This window comes from Cicer arietinum, chromosome 6 (genome assembly GCF_000331145.2).
Source record: "Cicer arietinum cultivar CDC Frontier isolate Library 1 chromosome 6, Cicar.CDCFrontier_v2.0, whole genome shotgun sequence".
NCBI classification, from domain to species: domain Eukaryota; kingdom Viridiplantae; phylum Streptophyta; class Magnoliopsida; order Fabales; family Fabaceae; genus Cicer; species Cicer arietinum.
The window spans coordinates 47,064,311-47,083,584 of NC_021165.2; the positions used below are offsets into that span (position 1 = coordinate 47,064,311).

The 19,274-nt window shown below is 27.9% G+C and overlaps 2 protein-coding genes across 2 annotated transcripts; both read right to left on the reverse strand.

Moving 5' to 3' along the window:
• Positions 1 to 1,400: 1,400 nt before the first annotated feature.
• Positions 1,401 to 4,241, reverse strand: LOC101492632 (non-specific lipid-transfer protein 1-like). The gene is made up of 2 exons (XM_004514497.4): positions 3,862 to 4,241; positions 1,401 to 1,625 (listed from the first exon to the last, which is right to left on the reverse strand). Exons 1-2 carry the CDS (start codon positions 4,197 to 4,199, stop codon positions 1,616 to 1,618), a joined length of 348 nt encoding a protein of 115 aa, XP_004514554.1. The 5' UTR covers positions 4,200 to 4,241; the 3' UTR covers positions 1,401 to 1,615.
• Positions 4,242 to 14,147: 9,906 nt separating this feature from the next.
• Positions 14,148 to 14,933, reverse strand: LOC140920759 (uncharacterized). Its single transcript, XM_073369580.1, has one exon. The coding sequence runs from the start codon at positions 14,931 to 14,933 to the stop codon at positions 14,148 to 14,150; it is 786 nt and encodes a 261-aa protein (XP_073225681.1).
• Positions 14,934 to 19,274: the final 4,341 nt, after the last annotated feature.

Consider the following 19,274-nt stretch of genomic DNA (forward strand, 5'->3'; position numbering starts at 1 on the left):
AAAGACTTTCAAACAGTTAACAAATTCAAGACGTTGATTAGAGAATAAACATATTTTTCTTTTTTTAGAGCATTGACTGTACATAGCGTTAACTTTTTCAAAGTTTGTCATTTCAGAGCAGTTACTTCCATCATAACATTAACTATCTTGAGTGTTTTTTTATCATAGCGCTGACTTTTCAGAGTGTTGACTTTTTATCATAGTTAGAAAATACAGAGACAGACGATCATTTTGCTTGACATATTTATTAGAGGTAGAACATCCAGATCATTGCTTGTATTAACGAATTTACCAGAAATGCGTTTGAGAGCGCATTCATTAGAGTCAAACATAGTTGTAGTAGTTTCTTCTGAGTCATTGTGATCATTGTTTAGTAGTTTGTTCATCAGAGGATCTAGTTTATACCAGAAAATGACTTGTATTCCTTTATATTTTATTGTTTTGACTCAAACTGTATATCACAGTACTTCTTATTATATATTATAATTTGCTTTATTAGTAAACATAGTTACTTGTTTATAAGGTGATAATATTATGTGTTTAGAAACACTTAGATTATTATCGCTAACTCCCTTATAATTTATGCTACCTTAATAGTCATTAATATAAATTTGTCTCCTAACTTAATCTGCACACTTAGCAAAAACAGTTAAAAGATAATTATTTTTTATTTGTTTGTTTTTGTTATTATCAAAACATCAACAATATGATTGTAATTAAAATCACTTTTGCGCTAACATGTACTTAAAATTAGAGTTTTTTTATTTCATATATGAAATCTTCTATATTCATGTAACAATATGATTCATATTGTCTCACTTTATCTTTTTAGTCACTTTATCTTTTTATTGATTACTGATTACCTTGAGTCCGTCCATTATCTTAGCATGTGTGCTTCGATCATCTCGGAATCATTAATCACAAATTGTTCTCTAATCATATTTGTGTGTCACCGTAAACATATTGTATCAATTTATCTTTCTTAGTGATTACATTGTGTCTATCCATAGTTGTTGCGTTTGTGATTAAATAAGCTTGCAATTATTAATGACAAATTATTCTCATCTATTGAATAAAAATTGTGTCACACTATTCATATTGTATCAATTAATCATATTGTCTCACTTTATTATCTTTCTTAATGATTACAAGTGAATACATTGAGCTAATTAATTATATATACTCTCATGCATTCTTATTGCTTTGGTGTTTGAGTCCCAATTGTTTTCCGTCACCTGGTTTTGATTCTCAATAAAATCATTGAATAGAAGCAAATATAAATCTTGTAAGTGTTTAATAAAATCTAAAATCTCTCCAACTTTAAACCAAAACACCTATATTAAATTTCATTTATTATTATAAAAAAGAAAACGGAAATGATAATGCAACAAACATTGTTTGCGTAACCATATAAATTTAAATACCAACCACTAATATTATTAAAGTAAATTAAGCATTACATAAAAACACACAAATATTTAAAACCTAGAGAAAACTAGCTCTCGCGTAAACGGAGAACTTGCCCCTCCTTTATTCTATTCTATTTGATTGTAGTTAATGCCATATATAGATTATTTTAGCCGATTTCTCATGCCTTCAAAACTTTTTCACCTGATCATTTGATACTGCAAAACAAAAAAAAAATACATGTTATATAGAGCTTGCGATGAAAAATTCCACGGGTATATAGTTTTCCTCCGTTGCATCCTTATATTCCTTATAACGTGAGGTGTCTTAAGTTGCTTCAACTTTTAGATCAGTTTTTTCAAATATTAATAAATAAATTATTAATATTTTATTTAATAATTATAAAAAAAATTAACAGAATTAATAGTATTTTTAAATTTTCTTTTTTATATTTTTCAAAAAGTGAAATAAGACATTTCAACTGTTCTACAATAACGTAAAAAACTCATGTAGAATTTTCTATTTTTTAATTGAAAAAGACACTCCGATAACTCATGTTAGCAATATGTTCATTACTTGTCTCATGATTTCTTAATTTATAACTAATATTTCTCATTAGCAATATGTTAAGTACTTGTAACATCATTTCTCAATTTATAATTAATATTTCTCATATAAGCAATGTACTCAGTTTTTGTTTCATAATTTTTTAATTTATAACTAATATTTCTCTCATCTCTACTACTTCGGTAGCCAATTTACTTGTACTAATAAGAGTATTAAATAATTTGCAACAAAAACAAAATGTTTTATTTAATTTTATATAAGATTTTATGGGTTTTCATTTTAATAAAATTAAAATGTGAGATATTTTTATTAAATAAAAAAGAGATCCGATGTCTAATTTAATAATTTAATATAATTAAATTACATAAATAAAAAATATATTTGATTAATAAATAATTAATTATTATAATTTTAAATTTCTTATATATAATATGAATTTTATAATAATTAATACTTTAAAGTAAATAATTTATTTAATGCTTTTAATTTAAAATATATTAAATAGATAAATAAATAAAAATATATCAGATTGATAAAATTTAAATTAATAAAATATAAATTTTAAATTCTTATTTATAAAATATTTTAAACATTAATCACTAAATTTATTTTTAATTATGATATTTTTTATTTTAAACTAATTAAATCATTAATTAAATCTCTAATTTTTTTCAAATATTCAATTAACTCAAACTATAATGGGAGTATATAAAGTTTTTAGATTATTAATAAATTACAATGTATATAAAATATTTAAAATAAAAATAAAATATTTAATTTTTACTAAAACTATTTTAAAGTGATTCACGTAAATAACGACATTGATCATGTAAATCTTTTACGTCTTAAATCAATTAAACTCATAATATAAATATGAGATCAATTAAACTCACAATAAATATGTTGTGTATAATTATTTCATGGAAATTAAAAGTATTTTTAAAGTGAAATATGTTTCACGATAAAAAAAGTCAACCGTTCATTTATAGCATAATATTAGTATAAACACAAAATAATTATTGGTCTTTGTTATTTAGTTACAAATCAAGCGTCTAACAAAATATTATAAACTGAAATAATAATTATAATTATAATAATAACAATAAAATAAAAATAAAAATCCATTAGTTATAATTTGAAGAATTTAATTGATATATATGCAACTAAAATGTAATTATTTGTTGCACAAACTTATAATAAATAAAATTGTTATATCGTCAAAACAATATTTAGACACACATTCTTAACAAAAATAAAAAATAATAATATATATATCTTTAAAAAATTAAATGATATTTTTGTGTGTCTATTATACACAGTAATAATACTAGATTTGAAGTCAATAAACAATGCATGAAAGATGGCAAATGTGACAGCTTTAAAAAGAATTCATTCAAACCAAAGTCAAGATTTACCATGAATGAATTGGGTTTCAAAAAGGAGAGATGTGCTCTCAAAACAGTATAAAAGCTTGTTAGTTAAAATGTTTCTAAAGAAATAAATATTAAGGACATGTGACCTACATGCACATTTATCACAATTCCACTACAGATATGAATTGCATTGAAAAAAATATAATATTAATAATGTTGTAATTTCAAATTCTAAAATATATGTAATATCTCTTCTGATAGGATTTTCATTTTTCTTTCACTGTTCAAATGATAATGATAATGTATGAATTATTTTGTTTATATCTTGCTCCATTAATTTAATATAGTTTTAATAGTTACAATTGAACATGCACACATTGTACCAGTTAATTTAAAACCTTTAAAGATCTAATTCAAGTCTCAGATTAATCTTCAAATTAATTTGTTTGAAGTAATAAATATTATTATTATCGGTGTCCAAATAATTTGATGATGCATGTAAAGATATATATACCTAGCACAGTTGGTGGAAGTGCTGATCTTATAAGGGATATTAACACCACATTTTCCGGGAAGTAACTGAGCGTTGTTTGGGTTGATTTTCTTAACAGCAGCAGCAGCCGATTTCAAGCAGTTGCAAGTAAAACGGCGGGCAGGGGTGGTCGTAGCGTCATTCGCAATGCTTTTAACGCCGTCACAGCAACGCTTTGAAATCAGACCACCATATTGAAGATAACCTACGCATGGAACAAGGTTATTTGAGATTTGTCCACATGTTAATGCACCACCAGTTTGTGCATACAACATTGCCATGCACATCACAACAACACATGCTAACTTCATGTTAACCATTTTAAGACAATTAGATTAATTGCTTTAGTTTGTGTTTGGGAATTTGTTACTATAGGTGTGGGTTTATATAGAGATTTTGAAGAGTGTTGAGTTTGGTGGTGGTTGTGTATTATTCAATGCTTGGTCATCTCGAGAGACTTGGGATATGAGCTTTGTATTTAATTTGGTCTTTAATTCTGATGTAATGAATTGTAGCTATCCCTAGGCTATTTTTTTGTGACAATTCGAATTAAATATAGTATGTGTGTATGGGATAAGTTACTCTCTTTAAAGGAGCGGCACCGAGTGGATTTTTCTAGTCCAATGTTGATTTGAATACAATGTAATGAGAATATTTACAACTTTATATTTTGTTATTCTTTTTGTTTCTTTTAAATTACGTAATTTTTAAAAAGTTATTAATTTTATTCATTTTAATAATAAATAAATTTTATTCTTTAAAAACATTTTTATCAATTATAGTTAATTTAGAATTTTGATGAAATTGAAATATAATAAATAAAAGTACATTAAAAAAATAATTAATTGTTACGGAAAATGGAAAATAAAAAAAAAATAATTAAAATGAGACATGAAGAATAGCTCTTCTAAGATTAACAATTTGCTTTCTTTTATTCAAGTAAACAATTTATTTTAGAGTAAGTTGAGAACTAAACAATCATATAAGAAATCATGATAATGAACTTTTTACTTGATATTTTTTCTTTACAGAAGCACTTTTCAATTTCTTTTAGTGTTTAATTTGAATTAAATAATAATTTTTTTATAAGTAGATATTATTATGATAGTTGCAAATGAATATTATCACAATTTTACATGTGATATATATGAATTATGACACTTTTAAGTGAACTTGACCTATTAAGTTATGTTGTTTTAAATTTTATGCAATTTTTGTTCAATATTATTTAATATATATTATATTATAAATATTTAAAATTTTATTTTATTATTGCGGGTTCAACTGTAGTATTCCCTAGTTTAATGTCTGATTTTACGAATATTTGTTAATAGGCTTTTATATATATACTTCAAATTTAAATAAAAAAGAGATGAAGTGAGAAAAAGAGTTGAATTTGATTGAAGAAGTGAAATGCACAAGGTGAATGTTGTAGATATTTTTGCGTGTTTGCTCAAGCTCAAAAATAACTACATTTACAATTCAAAAGTTTTTTTTACCAAGATCGACAAAAATCTCATTTTCTCTTTAGCAGTTTCTGAGTTTAAATACTCAAAACTCATAAATATAGATGATTAAGAACATTAATCACTAAAAACTGATAACAGTATGCATCTTACAAATTAAAAGATCAACTTATCACACAAATTTAAAGGACAAAGTGCTGTTGCGTTTTTTCCAGAATTAAACTTAGAAGTAGTATGTTTGGTTTGGAATGTGACAAATTGATTCAAGTACCAAAATTAAGTTTAATTTGAATGAACTATTCCAATCGATTCTGATGTGTTGTTTTAATAAGTCGATTTTGATTCTAATTATTGTGATTTACTATATGTTGTATGTGCGTGAACCCATGGACAACTTTTTTTACAATAATAATAATAATACTCATGTATATTATACTATTATTTAATGGTTTTATATTATATTTTTAACTAGTGTTTAGCCTAATAGTAATGATTAAATTTTTTGAAAAACTATTATATCTAATATTTTATAAAATTGTATACCTAAAAGTACAATAAGCAATCAACATAAAGTTTTTAAAATATGTACAATAGAGTATAAAATATTGTTCATTATCACTCAACTTTGTTAATTTTGTTGATGTTTATTACAAACTCTAAAGTAAGATTTTAATTTAAAAAAAATAGAGATAGTTTAATGTTAATAGTACTTTGTTTTGATAAATTTAATAATGAATGAGGATTGAAAACAAAAAAATTGAAGAGGCAAATAAAAAAAACTATATTAACAAAAGAAAAAATAAAAACAAATAGATTAAAAAACATCTTGTAAGTGTGAAGTAAATAAAAATTAATAATATGAATATTAAATATTTAATTAAGATGATAGTGTTTAAAATTACAAAATTGCAATCATTTTTTGAGAAAAATTTATATGTAGAAACTTAATAATTTGTATATATAGAGATATTTAGTTTCTTTATTTCATTTATTTTTCATTTTAGTCACTTCGTTGACTATGATATTGCATAAAATAATATTATAATTGAAATTATTAGAAGTCGTGTAGTTTTTTTTGTTGTTGTTAGAGTTTCACACAATTTATACACAGTAGACAAGTTGCAAAAGTTATAATTTCAATTCTCACAAGTTTTACAATTTTCACAAGTCACACAATTTTCACAGTTCACATAAGTTTTTAGAACTTCACACAATTCAATCAAATAAAATATATAAATTTTACTATTTTTATCTTTGTCGAAATCTTTCTTCTTGAAAAAATGTATCAATTTTTTTATGTTTAAACATCGCGTCACTCCTAAAAAATACATATATTAATTAAAACAACTCACAATTAAAAAATAGTATAACGCTATATCATATATAACATGTAAAAGTTTATTAATAGTTAGTAGTTGAGTTGCTAAATATAATATTATAATTTATTCAAGATTAATTAGTTTATTATTTGATATTATGTAATTTATTTATATATAGAGCTTGTTGTATTAATTTATTATATTTTATTAGTATAAATTTTAAGAGAAAGAGAACAAATTGAAAAAAGATATGAGAAAAGAGGTACGTATATAGAGTGTAGATGCGAAATTGTTATTTTCTCAAAAAATATAATAGTTTGAAGATATTTTAACAACTTATCAGTGTTATTTTGATAATGTATCATATTATATTATATATATATATATAAAATTAAAAAATTTGGGAATGCCGTGTTCTCTTACCAGAAAAATGATAATGACTTAAACATGATACTCATACATATCATATTCTTTTGCCATGGCATTTGATTCTTTTTTTTGGTATCTTATATTTTTAAAAAAATATATTAGTATTAGATTAAGGGGAGCCTCTCAATTTATTTTTTGAAATAATTTAATGGAAAATATTTGTTCATCAACATTATACGTGTTTCAAATTTTGTGTAAACTTGAATAAGCAGTGTGTCTTGGATAGATTGACTACACTCACATATTTTGACTATATTCACATATTTTAAAAGACTAGTATATAGTCCGTATGACATATGTATATTCTAATAGTTTATAGTTCATGTGATTGTTAGTACAAATCTTATAAAGTCGACAGTTAACCAATACAAATTTTGTCATTTTTATAAAAACTTTTGAACATATGTCATTTATAAAAACGACTTTATAAAATTAAATTAAGTAAAAAAAAAAAAATCCAATTCAAATTCTTATTTCTTATGTTTTTTACCATGTTCATTTTGTTCTTGATTGATGACCTTAGATCAACATCACAATCATTGGTTGTGTATTATCTACTACTTAATAACTACAAAATAGTATAAACTCACTCTATCAAATTCACAAACCACACTAAAAATTCACATCTCAAAGGATATTGAAATCAAAAAGTTTATACTAAACTTGATTATCGAGTAAATTTTATTTGATCGTCCAAAACATACAATTTTGTTTTATACTTTCAATATATTATTGGCACATACAAATTATTTTAATTATAAAAATAATTTTATTTTAAATTAAATTATAACACACAAACAAAACCAAATTTTTAATAATTCATACGTAAAAAAATACGAATACAAAAAATAACATACTAAAAATATACTGTAAAACACCAGGTTTACAATCTTCAAATACATTAGCATAAAATTAAAGAAAACAACTTGCTCAATATTATTGGTCAGCAAATAAATCTTTCTCAGTCCATTATGTTGAATTATTGAATATCTACAAATTGTACCACATGTAAATAAGCTATTAATGAAAATAATATATAATTCACTATAAATATTATTATTATATTATGTTAAATAAATTTATTAACCGTATCCAATTATCAATAATGTTAGTAGAGATTGTTGGTGTAAGTCCTAACACCGATCTATTTTTATATATATGATTAATCATATCATAGATTTAAATCGTATATCTAATTTTGATTATATGTACAAGACATTATTTATTATGTTATTAACCATATGAGATAATGAAGTCTTTAGAATAGATAATTAGTTTAATAGAACTTCAAGTGTGACTTGATCGTAGGATCATATTGAACATTATAACATTATTCTTAAAGTATCTATAGTTAAAGTATTATTATTAATTAGGACAACAATAATACATAAAAATTATTACGTGAGTAGATTGGTGATCACATCTCACGGGTCAGAAATATGAGATATGAAGTCATCACATAATTAGTATAAATATTAGGAGTAATATTTGTATTGGATTGAACTGCCATGAGAATGCTACATAATAGTTGTGTAAGTGACATTAGTGATTCTCATGCGACAATAGTGAGTAGTTCTTCGACTTGAAGTCACTATAATCCCTACATGAGGAGTTGCATGTTTTAAAGCTATCAAACATTGTTTGTAACAGGATAATCATAAATGTGGTTATTAGGCCTACAATAAACCATGTAGAGAGGTGCGAGTGATGTATTAAGGTTCGTCCCTCATACATAACATGAGTTATGTCTTGAGTCACTCGATAGAATAAGACCGTGAAAATGTATGGTCATGTTAGAACATACCAATTTATGATATTGAGTCCATTAGTTTATGCGCCTACTTTGAGATCCATAAATAAAGGATAGAACATTGCAAAGATGACATATATTATGACTTGCGTTCAGTTAGACATTTGGCAAAAGGAAAATAATGCATTGCTAGATGTCAATAATTGTTTATAATATTTTTTAATTTATAAACTAGATATAATATTTCATATTATTACTATTTTAGTGAGAACCTATAAGAGTCACACACATAGAGTACTAACAACAAAACGAGTGATTAAATTAAATAAAATTTAATTTAATTAGATGTTGGTCATATTAAATATGATTTAATACGTTAACATATTTATAATTTAGTTAATTGAATATGATTTGATTAAATAAATGAAGATTAATAATTAATTAAATTAAATATGATTTAATTCAATTAATAGTGTGTATTTTATTAAAATAATTTAATAAGTATAATCATTAGGCCTTATTTTGATTTGGACCTAAAATATGAGTCTTAGGGTTTTAGTGGTTCGTTCTCTATAAATAGAAGAAGATAACATTTCTCAAGTAAACTTGAATGTCATTATTCTCATAGAATGACTACAACCACGTTCAATTTTGTGCTTAAATGGACTATGTAGAGACGCCGATAATTTTCATACTGGTGATCAAAGTTAAAATATATTTCAAGAGAGATGCTTTGAGGTTAGTGATTCGTTTCATCGACGCTTCAAGACGTAAATACATTAACCGTTTTAGTGAAATTTTGTATCTATGTTATCCTTGACTAGAGAGTTTTTTTTGCTCTTGAGATTCATGTTAAATTTATTTTTAAAATCTATCTTATGATTTTCCAAGAGAAATAATGTTAAACATATGCATCATCACATAATACCCACATCCATGACCTCTAGACTGTACCCTTGTCTAGAAATGAATATCATAAGTGAGTATTATTGATTTAATATACACATCAACAGTAAATAAATATCAAAATTTAAACCACTTCCTTTGGGAACTGTTAGAACAAGAGCACTATGATGAACACAGTTAATGCGCAACAAACATGCAATTGCAAGATGATAGTAAAATGACACACACACTTATTTATAGAAAAACTTGGAAGAGAAGAAGGAGAAGATAATAGAGATGATTCTCATTTATTATATTATTCACATTACAAAGTGTTATTTATATGTGTTACACAATTGCTTGCAAAGCAAGTTATCCACACAAAGGTAACTAACTAACAACCAATTTGTAACAAACATTCTAAAATTGGTAAAATGATAGTTATGAATTAAATCTCAACACTTCCCCTTAATTCATAACTGTTGAACACTTATAACACCAAGTTTCTTTCTCAAAAACTCAAATCTGTCAAGTTTTAGCATCACTGAATCCAACCATATTGCTTGATAGGTTGCAAATGTTCCTGCAATATATTCTGCCTCACAAGATGAAAGTGCAGTCACTGGTTGCTTCTTTGTACACCATGATATAGCTGTTTCATTGAACTTGAAAACATAGCCATATGTACTCCTTATATCTGTGATGTCTCCACACCAATCACTATCTGAGTATCTAATGAGTTCACTTCTTTCACCTTTTCTTCCATTAGGGAATAGCAGACCAAACTCCTTTGTGCCTTTTATATACCTAAGTATCCTTTTAGCAGCTATCAAGTGAGTCTTCCATGGATCATGCATGAATTTGCTAATCACACTGACTGAGTAGCAAATGCCAGGCCTGCTGTTGCACAAATATCTCAGTGAACCAACCATTTGTCTGAATAGTGTTGGATCAACTCTTTCCTCCTCACCGCACTCATCAATTTTTGACTTTGTCTCTGATAGATTTGAAATTCAATTGCAGCTATTCATTTAAAATTTCTCAAGCAGTTCACCTATATACTTCTGCTAGTGCATAACTATTCCTGTCTTCATCTTCAGAAATTCCATTCCTAAGAAGAATGAGAGTTCACCTAGATCAGTCATTTCAAATTCAGATTTCAACTTGTTTTTCACCTTTTCAATCTTTGATGCTTTGCTTCCAGTAATGAGCAAATCATCCACATATAAGTATATTATCATGGTTTCTTCTTCACTTGAACTATGCACATATACACCAAACTCTACTAAACACTTTTTGAAACCCATTTGAATCAGAAATTGATCTATCCTCTTGTTCCAGACTCTAGGGGCCTGCTTCAAACCATACAAAGCCTTATGGAGTCTATACAGCATATTCTCCTTGCCTTGTACTTCAAAACCAAGAGGTTGTGACACAAACATAACCTCTTCAAGTGGACCATTTAGAAAGGCTGATTTTACATCTAAATGATAAAGTGACCACTTTCTCTTGCAAGCTAGAGCCACTACTAGTCTTACAATTTCAAGCCTTGCAACTAGAGCACACACTTCATTGTAATCAATACCATGTTTTTGTAAGAAACCTCTAGCCACCATCCTGGCCTTATGCTTTGAAACTTTTCCATCAGGATTCAACTTCAGTTTGAAAACCCACTTCACATCTATTTTCTTTTTCTTATATGGCAAGTTAAGTAGCTCCCAGGTGTGATTCATCTCAATTGATTAGAGTTCTTCCATCATAGCTTTCTTCCATACACCAAACTCTACTGAACACTTTTTCAAACCTATTTGAATCAGAAACTGATCAATCCTCTTGTTCCAGACTAAAGGGGCCTGCTTCAAACCATACAAAGCCTTATGGAGTCTATACACCATATTCTCTTTGCCTTGTACTTCAAAACCAGGAGGCTGTGACACAAACACAACCTCTTCAAGTGGACCATTTAGAAAGGCTGATTTTACATCTAAATGATAAAATGACCACCTTCTCTTGCAAGCTAGAGCCACTACTAGTCTTACAGTTTCAAGCCTTGCAATTGGAGCAAACACTTCATTGTAATCAATACCATGTTTTTGTAAGAAACCTCTAGCCACCATCCTGGCCTTATGCTTTGAAATTTTTCCATCAGGATTTAATTTCAGTTTGAAAACTCACTTCACATCTATTTTCTTTTTCTTATCTAGCAAGTTAACTAGCTCCCAGGTGTGATTCTTCTCAATTGATTGGAGTTCTTCCATCATAGTTTTCTTCCATACACCAAACTCTACTGAACACTTTTTCAAACCTATTTGAATCAGAAAACCGATCAATCCTCTTGTTCCAGACTCTAGGGGCTTGCTTCAAACCATACAAAGCCTTATGGAATGTATACACCATATTCTCCTTGCCTTGTACTTCAAAACCAAGAGGCTGTGACACAAACACAACCTCTTCAAGTGGACCATTTAGAAAGGCTGATTTTACATCTAAATGATAAAGTGACCACCTTCTCTTGCAAGCTAGAGCCACTACTGGTCTTACAGTTTCAAGCCTTGCAACTGGAGCAAACACTTCATTGTAATCAATACCATGTTTTTGTAAGAAACCTATAGCCACCATCCTAGCCTTATGCTTTGAAATTTTTCCATCAGGATTTAATTTCAGTTTGAAAACCCACTTCACATCTATTTTCTTTTTCTTATCTGACAAGTTAACTAGCTCCTAGGTGTGATTCTTCTCAATTGATTGGAGTTCTTCCATCATAGCTTTCTTCTATACATCTATCTTCAATGTTTCTTTATAATTGAGAGGTTCAGAAATCTGCTAATAATGCAAAATGAATGATATCACCTTCATCATTTACTGCATTATCAGGAATCACTTCACAGTCATTCAACCTGCTTGGAGCTTGTCTGATTCTTTGAGGTCTCACAATTGCTTCCACTTCTTCTGGTTCATCTATATCATTATTTTTCACTTCTTCATTATCTGATTCATCACTTGAATCAGGATAAATGTAGCTTTGTTGATTCTCTTTACTGTATACTAGTTCCTCTTCCCATTTCCACTTCGCAGTCTCATTCACAATCACATCCCTAATGACATGTACCTTTTGAGTTACAGGATTATAAAGCTTATAGGCACCTATAGGATGATAGCCTATAAGTATCATAATTTCACTCTTATATTCAAGCTTGCTTCTCCTAACATCTGGTACATGTTTATAGCACAAAGAGCCAAAAACCTTGAAATGCTTCACACTAGGCTTTCTGCCACACCAAGTTTCCTCTAGTACCTTCAAATTTAGCTTCTTTGTAGGACATTTATTCAGAATGTAAGCAGTTGTAGTGACTGCTTCACCCCAAAACTTGTGTGGTAATTTTTTCTGCTTGATCATACTTCTTGCCATATTCAGTAGAGTTATGTTCCTTCTCTCAGCAAGTCCATTATGGTGAGGTGTATATGGAGCTGTCACTTCATGCACAATACTTTGATTGACACAGAAAGCTTCAAATTCTTTTGAGGTGTATTCTCCTCCATCATCAGTTCTCAAGATCTTAATAGATTTGTCACTTTCCTTTTCTATTAATATTTTGAATTTCCTAAATACCTCTAAGGCCTCACTCTTAAACTTGATTGTATACAGCCACATCATTCTTGTAAATTCATCAACAAATGTGATGAAGTATCTGCTTTCCCCCAATGTAGATACTTCAAAAGGACCACATATATCAGAGTGAACTACTTGCAGTGCTACACTAGCTCTTTTAGATGCTTTAGAAACAAATGAGAACCTATTTTGCTTACTTTTCACACACACTTCACAAATGGCTTTTCTGACATTTAGTTTTGGCAAGCCATACACCATTTCTTTAGAATTCAAATCACTAAGACTTCTAAAATTTAGGTGACCGTACCTCTTTTGCCATAAGTCTTCAACATCTTCACTCACTGCTGCAGACAATCACATCATTTTCCCACTTGAGATGTTGCATATGTATGTTCTATTCTTTGACATGTTTGATTTGAGCACCAAATTCTTCTTTGCATCAAACAACTTCAAAGAGTCACCATCCATAGTCACCAATGGTCATGAGATTATACTTCATCTCAGGAACATACATTACATCTTCAATAATGATTCTTTTGCCATCATTGCTTCTGATCACTATATTTCCACTACCTTCAGCTACAAGGTTTCTACTGTTAGCCAGTTTGATGCTTGTTTTCTTGCTCGTATCAAAGCTTGTCAACCACTCTCTATGTGATGTCATGTGGTTTGAGCATCCAGAGTCAAGAAACCACTCTTCATTCTTAATCTTCTCATCACTAGTAGTAGTCATCATTAACATTGTACTGTAATAATCTCCATGAGCCATATATGCTTCTTCATCAGTCTTTTGATTTTTTCTTGAACCATCATTCATCAACAAAGTGCCCATACTTCTCACAGTTGAAGCATTGCACCTTACTTTTGTCAAAATCCATCTTCTTGTTCTGACTTTTGCCAAAACCTCCTCTCCTCGATGATTCAACTTTGTCTTCAATCTTGTTCTTTCCATTGTTAGACCAATTTGCTTTGCCTTTTCCCTTCTTCTTGAAATCCTTCTGATTTCCCTCCTTCTTGGAAGTTTGAACTTGAAATGCTTGTTGAACTGATCTTTCAGAACTTCTATCAAGCACCAGGAGCTTATGTGCTTCCAATGAATTTTGCAGCTCTTCGATTTTCATAGTTTTCACATCCTTTGCTTCTTGGATAGCTACAACTATGAAATCGAACTTTGGACTTAAAGATCTCAACACTTTTTCTACTACCATCTGATCTGTAATGTTCTCCCCACAAGTTCTCATTTGATTGACAATGACTGTTAATTTTGAGAAGTAATCACTTACTTTTTGATTTGCTTCCATCTGCATTATCTCATACTTTCTTCTATATGATTGTAGCTTCACTTGCTTCACCTTTTCTCCACCAGTGTGATAGTTTTCTAAGATGTCCCATGCTTCTTTGGATCTTGTTGCTTTAGAAATCTTCTCAAAGTGCTGATTGTCAACATTATGCTGAATGTAGAACAAAGCTTTGCAGTCTTTCTTCTTGGCTTCCTTGAATGCAGTCCTCTGTGCATCAGTTGGATTCCCCACCAAATCCTCATACCCATTCTGCACAATTTCACTCACTTCTTGTGCTCCAAATAAAGATTTCATCAAAGCACTCCATCATCCCAATTCTTGTCGTGAAGAACCAGAATATTTGGTCCAAAACCATTGCTATTCATCTTGCCTATCAAGAATCTATCACTCAGTGTTTCCCTTGATTGTTCCCCTCACTTTTCACTCGCGTTTCCCTTAGATTGAACCAGGCTCTAGATGCCAATTATTAGAACAAGAGCATTGTGATGACAGTTAATGTGCATCAAACATGCAATTGCAGGATGATAGTAAAATGACACACACACTTATTTATAGAAAAACTTGGAAGAGAAGAAGGAGAAGAGAATAGAGATGATTCTCATTTATTATATTATTCACATTACAAAGTGTTATTTATATGTGTTACACAATTGCTTGCAAAGCAACTTATCCACACAAAGGTAACTAACTAACAACTAGTTTGTAACAAACATTCTAAAATTGGTAAAATGACAGTTATGAATTAAATCTAAATAGGAACAAGTCATTTGGATTTTTTTATTTATAAAACCCTTGCATCATTTATCATTATCTAAAAAGAAATTAAAGATGCCAAAATCCAAATAATAATTAATAACAATAAAATATCTAAAGTTTGATAAAGAAATTAAAAAAAAAAAAAATTGAAATTCAAATAACAATCAATGCATTAATAAAATTCAACTATTTAATCTTTGTTAAGTTACGAAAATTTGATACTATCAATGGTTTTACTAGCACACTCGTATGATTTTGTTAATATGATTTAATTTTATTTGAGGTGAAATTATTTTTATAATTAAGATAATTTTGGATATAGAAATAAAATTCTCATTTAAAATAGATTTTATCTTTTGAACGATCGAGTAAAATGTATCCGACAACTAAATTTTAGATGGACTTCAATTTCAATAAAAATTTAATTGGACCTTCTTGACATGATTTGAACATTGAAGAGATACAATTTATATTTTTTTTAAGATTTAAATATTAAAATGGTATTATTTTACATTAATTTATTAACATGCTTTTGATTCGTCACTTTTCTATTGTTTTGAGCTATTGCTAAAAAAATTGTTTGAAATTCTGAATTGAATAAAACCAAGATACAAGTGATTTGATGACTTCTTTAATTCTACTAAGTAGTGGCATAATTTGTGTACAAAATCTGCAATTAAAACTTTTTCATATTTTAAGAATTAGGTGAATTATACTCTATATTTAATTTTTGAACGAACTTAAATTTCAATAAAAATTTGAATGTAACTTCTATGATTTATTTGTAATTTGATTGGGGTAGATTTATGTATTTTTTTACAATAAAAAAATATTATATATGATTGAGTCATTTTCATGATGAAAACAGAATTAGTTGTATTTTGAAGTCACTGCTATATGTTAGTGAAGCAATTTAAATTCATCAAGACGAAATTATATTTTCAGTCTATTATATTTTATTAAATCATGGTTTAAATATCTTCAATAATATCTCTGCATTTTGTATTATAGATTGATATTTTTAATCGACGAGAAAAAAAATTCAAACAAACTCATAATTCAATTTTAACTTGAAGTAATATTCTTAAATAGAATTGGATGAAGTTACTATTTTTATAAAAAAACTTATTATAAGAATATTTTTTCGTTTGCATAAGTTTTTATGTTACAATGTTTGTCTACAAACTTTCATTCAGAGTGTTTTATTACTAGAATATTTATAGTTAGTGACTCAAGTTACACTGTTAAATAACATTGAGTTAATATCAACAAAAGAGGAAACATAAAAGGAGTATGGTAAAAAAAGTTGAAAAGTGACATTAGTTACTAGAAAATAAATAAAGGCTAAATGGGATCAGTAACTTCTCTCCAACTACCTCTCTAATGAAGCCCGTAGTGAACTATTGATAAGATAATGTGTCATGTTAATAACTTATGTATATAAACTCTTAGATAATCCTGCATTTAATCAAAGACATCTTTTCGACATCTTCTCTTTCAGTTAGAGACCTATTCATTCTCTTTGCCACACTATTCTGCTGTGGTTTCTTTCTAATTGAAAAATACTTCTAAATACCATGTTTCACACAAGATTATTGAAAATTTGAGTCAATGTACTCTATTCTATTATCTATCTGCAAATACTTTATTTTAATGTCCTTTTGATTTTCTACCCCGGCTTTCTATACCTCTTGAAGGTGATAGAAACTTCAAATTTATGTTTGAGGAAATAAACTTAAACCTTGTGTGAAAAATCATATATAAAAGTCACAAAATAACTTGAACCAACCAACCCTTACTAAGGACCCAAACTACACACACACATACAAAAAAAAAAAAAAAAACCAAGAACTCCACCTCCATTGGGTTGTAGCCAGACCCTTTCCCCTCTTTTAACTATAAAGAGACTTTCATTTCTCATCCCAAAGAGTTAGAAACTTAGTTCTTTTGATAGGTTTGGTTGTGTCTTTTTCTTCTTTATTGTCCCTTGTTCATGGCAAAAAATGGATGTGTGTGGTAAAGAACATTAATTTATTTCACCCACTTTATCTCAAGTTCATACTATTCTAATAGCGCTTTCATGTTATTATTGTTATATTTCTTGGTGTTACTATTTTGTTGTGGCTTAATTTATATTCATAAAAGTTTCAAACACTTTGTCGCGGCTTAAAATTTTGAGTGTTTCTCAAATTCAATTGAGACGGCACCAAAATTTATTTTAAAGTAGGAAAAACATTGGGAAACCTTTTAAAAAAAGAAAAATGGTATTTGAAACCAAATTTTGAGTTCGGGAGTCGATTATGCGTAGGTAGGGGTGAAAATAAGTCAAGTCAGACCAAACTTTGAAAAACCTGAGTCTGGCCTATGACCTATCATAGGCTTTTTTCCCGGCCTGACATGACCTTTTCAAAAGTATGATCTGACCTAAAACCCTATTTAAAAGTCTTATTCACATTAAAATATTTAAATGTTATATTTTACATTCTTTTTAAATAGACTAAACTATGCCTTTATATAAAAGAGAAACTAATAAAATTATAATTAAATCTAATATAATAATAACGAACAAATCTGCACTGCAACAACCTTCTAAGAAAACAAAAAGCAAAATGAAACCATAATTAGTCCATATACACATATCAAGCTACATGCTCTATATATACCAATTTACATGATGCTCTCCACATACCAATACCAATGTATATATCTATATATATATTAAATAAAAAATGATTTTTCTAACAAAATTATTTTTAAAAAATCTGAAACAAATACCCTTTAAACCCTAAAAAATAATTTTTGGTTTCAAAGAATAGATTTTTTTTCATGAAACAAACGCTCCCATTATTACCTCTCAAACAAATATGAAACGACTAATGAGTGTTGGTCTAATTGAACAGCTATCGAACATGGAACCACTACCGAATATAGAATAGCTACCGAATATAGAACGACTACTAAGTGATTTCCTAATTGATGGACTTTAAAATAGGAAATAATATTGTTAATAAATAATAATAGAAAAATAAAATTAATAAATAATAAAATATATATAGGCTGGTCTGTCATGCCTAATAAACATTTCTATAAGCTTGAGTCTGACCTATTTAAATAAATAGACTTTAAAAATAGCATTAGTCTAGTCTTTTATTAAATAGGTCAGGTCAGACCATAGGCCCCTGACGGACCAGATATCTTATTCTTATCCCTATGCGTAAGGAAGGTTTTATCATCCTACGACATCTATTAAAATACAGTTACCTTCAATTCATTGTGCAAAATTAATGTTACCTTATATAAATTTATTTTTCCTTTTTTAAATCCAAATATAATTTTTCAAAATAAACTAGAGATAAAATTGTATTAACAATATAAGGTAGAAAAAAAATTATTATGTATGACAAGAGTGCGATCTTGCTCCTACGTATCTCCCGATTGGATGGAGAAATCAAAGCTATATAGTTCTTGGGTAAAAAATGCGGATGTGTTGATTGCTTTTAAAGAAAGATGTTTTGTTACATAAATTTAGATGTTAATTTGATAAAGGAAAAAAACATCGAGACTGAGAAATTTATTATAACAAGTATGTTTGGTTGTTTGTTTGAAATTGAATGAAAATGTTTAAGATCATAAAGTTGTCATAACTCATGAGTTTTAAACTAGGACTGACAAGATGTCATATCTTGATTAGTCCAATTTTATTAAAAGATTATTAATTTAAAGGTTAAAATCATCAATTTGTCACAACTCAGATGTTATAAAGATTAATAAAATGACTCATCTCAATCAATTTTAATATTTATTGTTAATATTTTATTTTTTTAGGATAGTAAGTGGACCTTGTCCAACTCATAATTTACATATAACTGAGTATATATA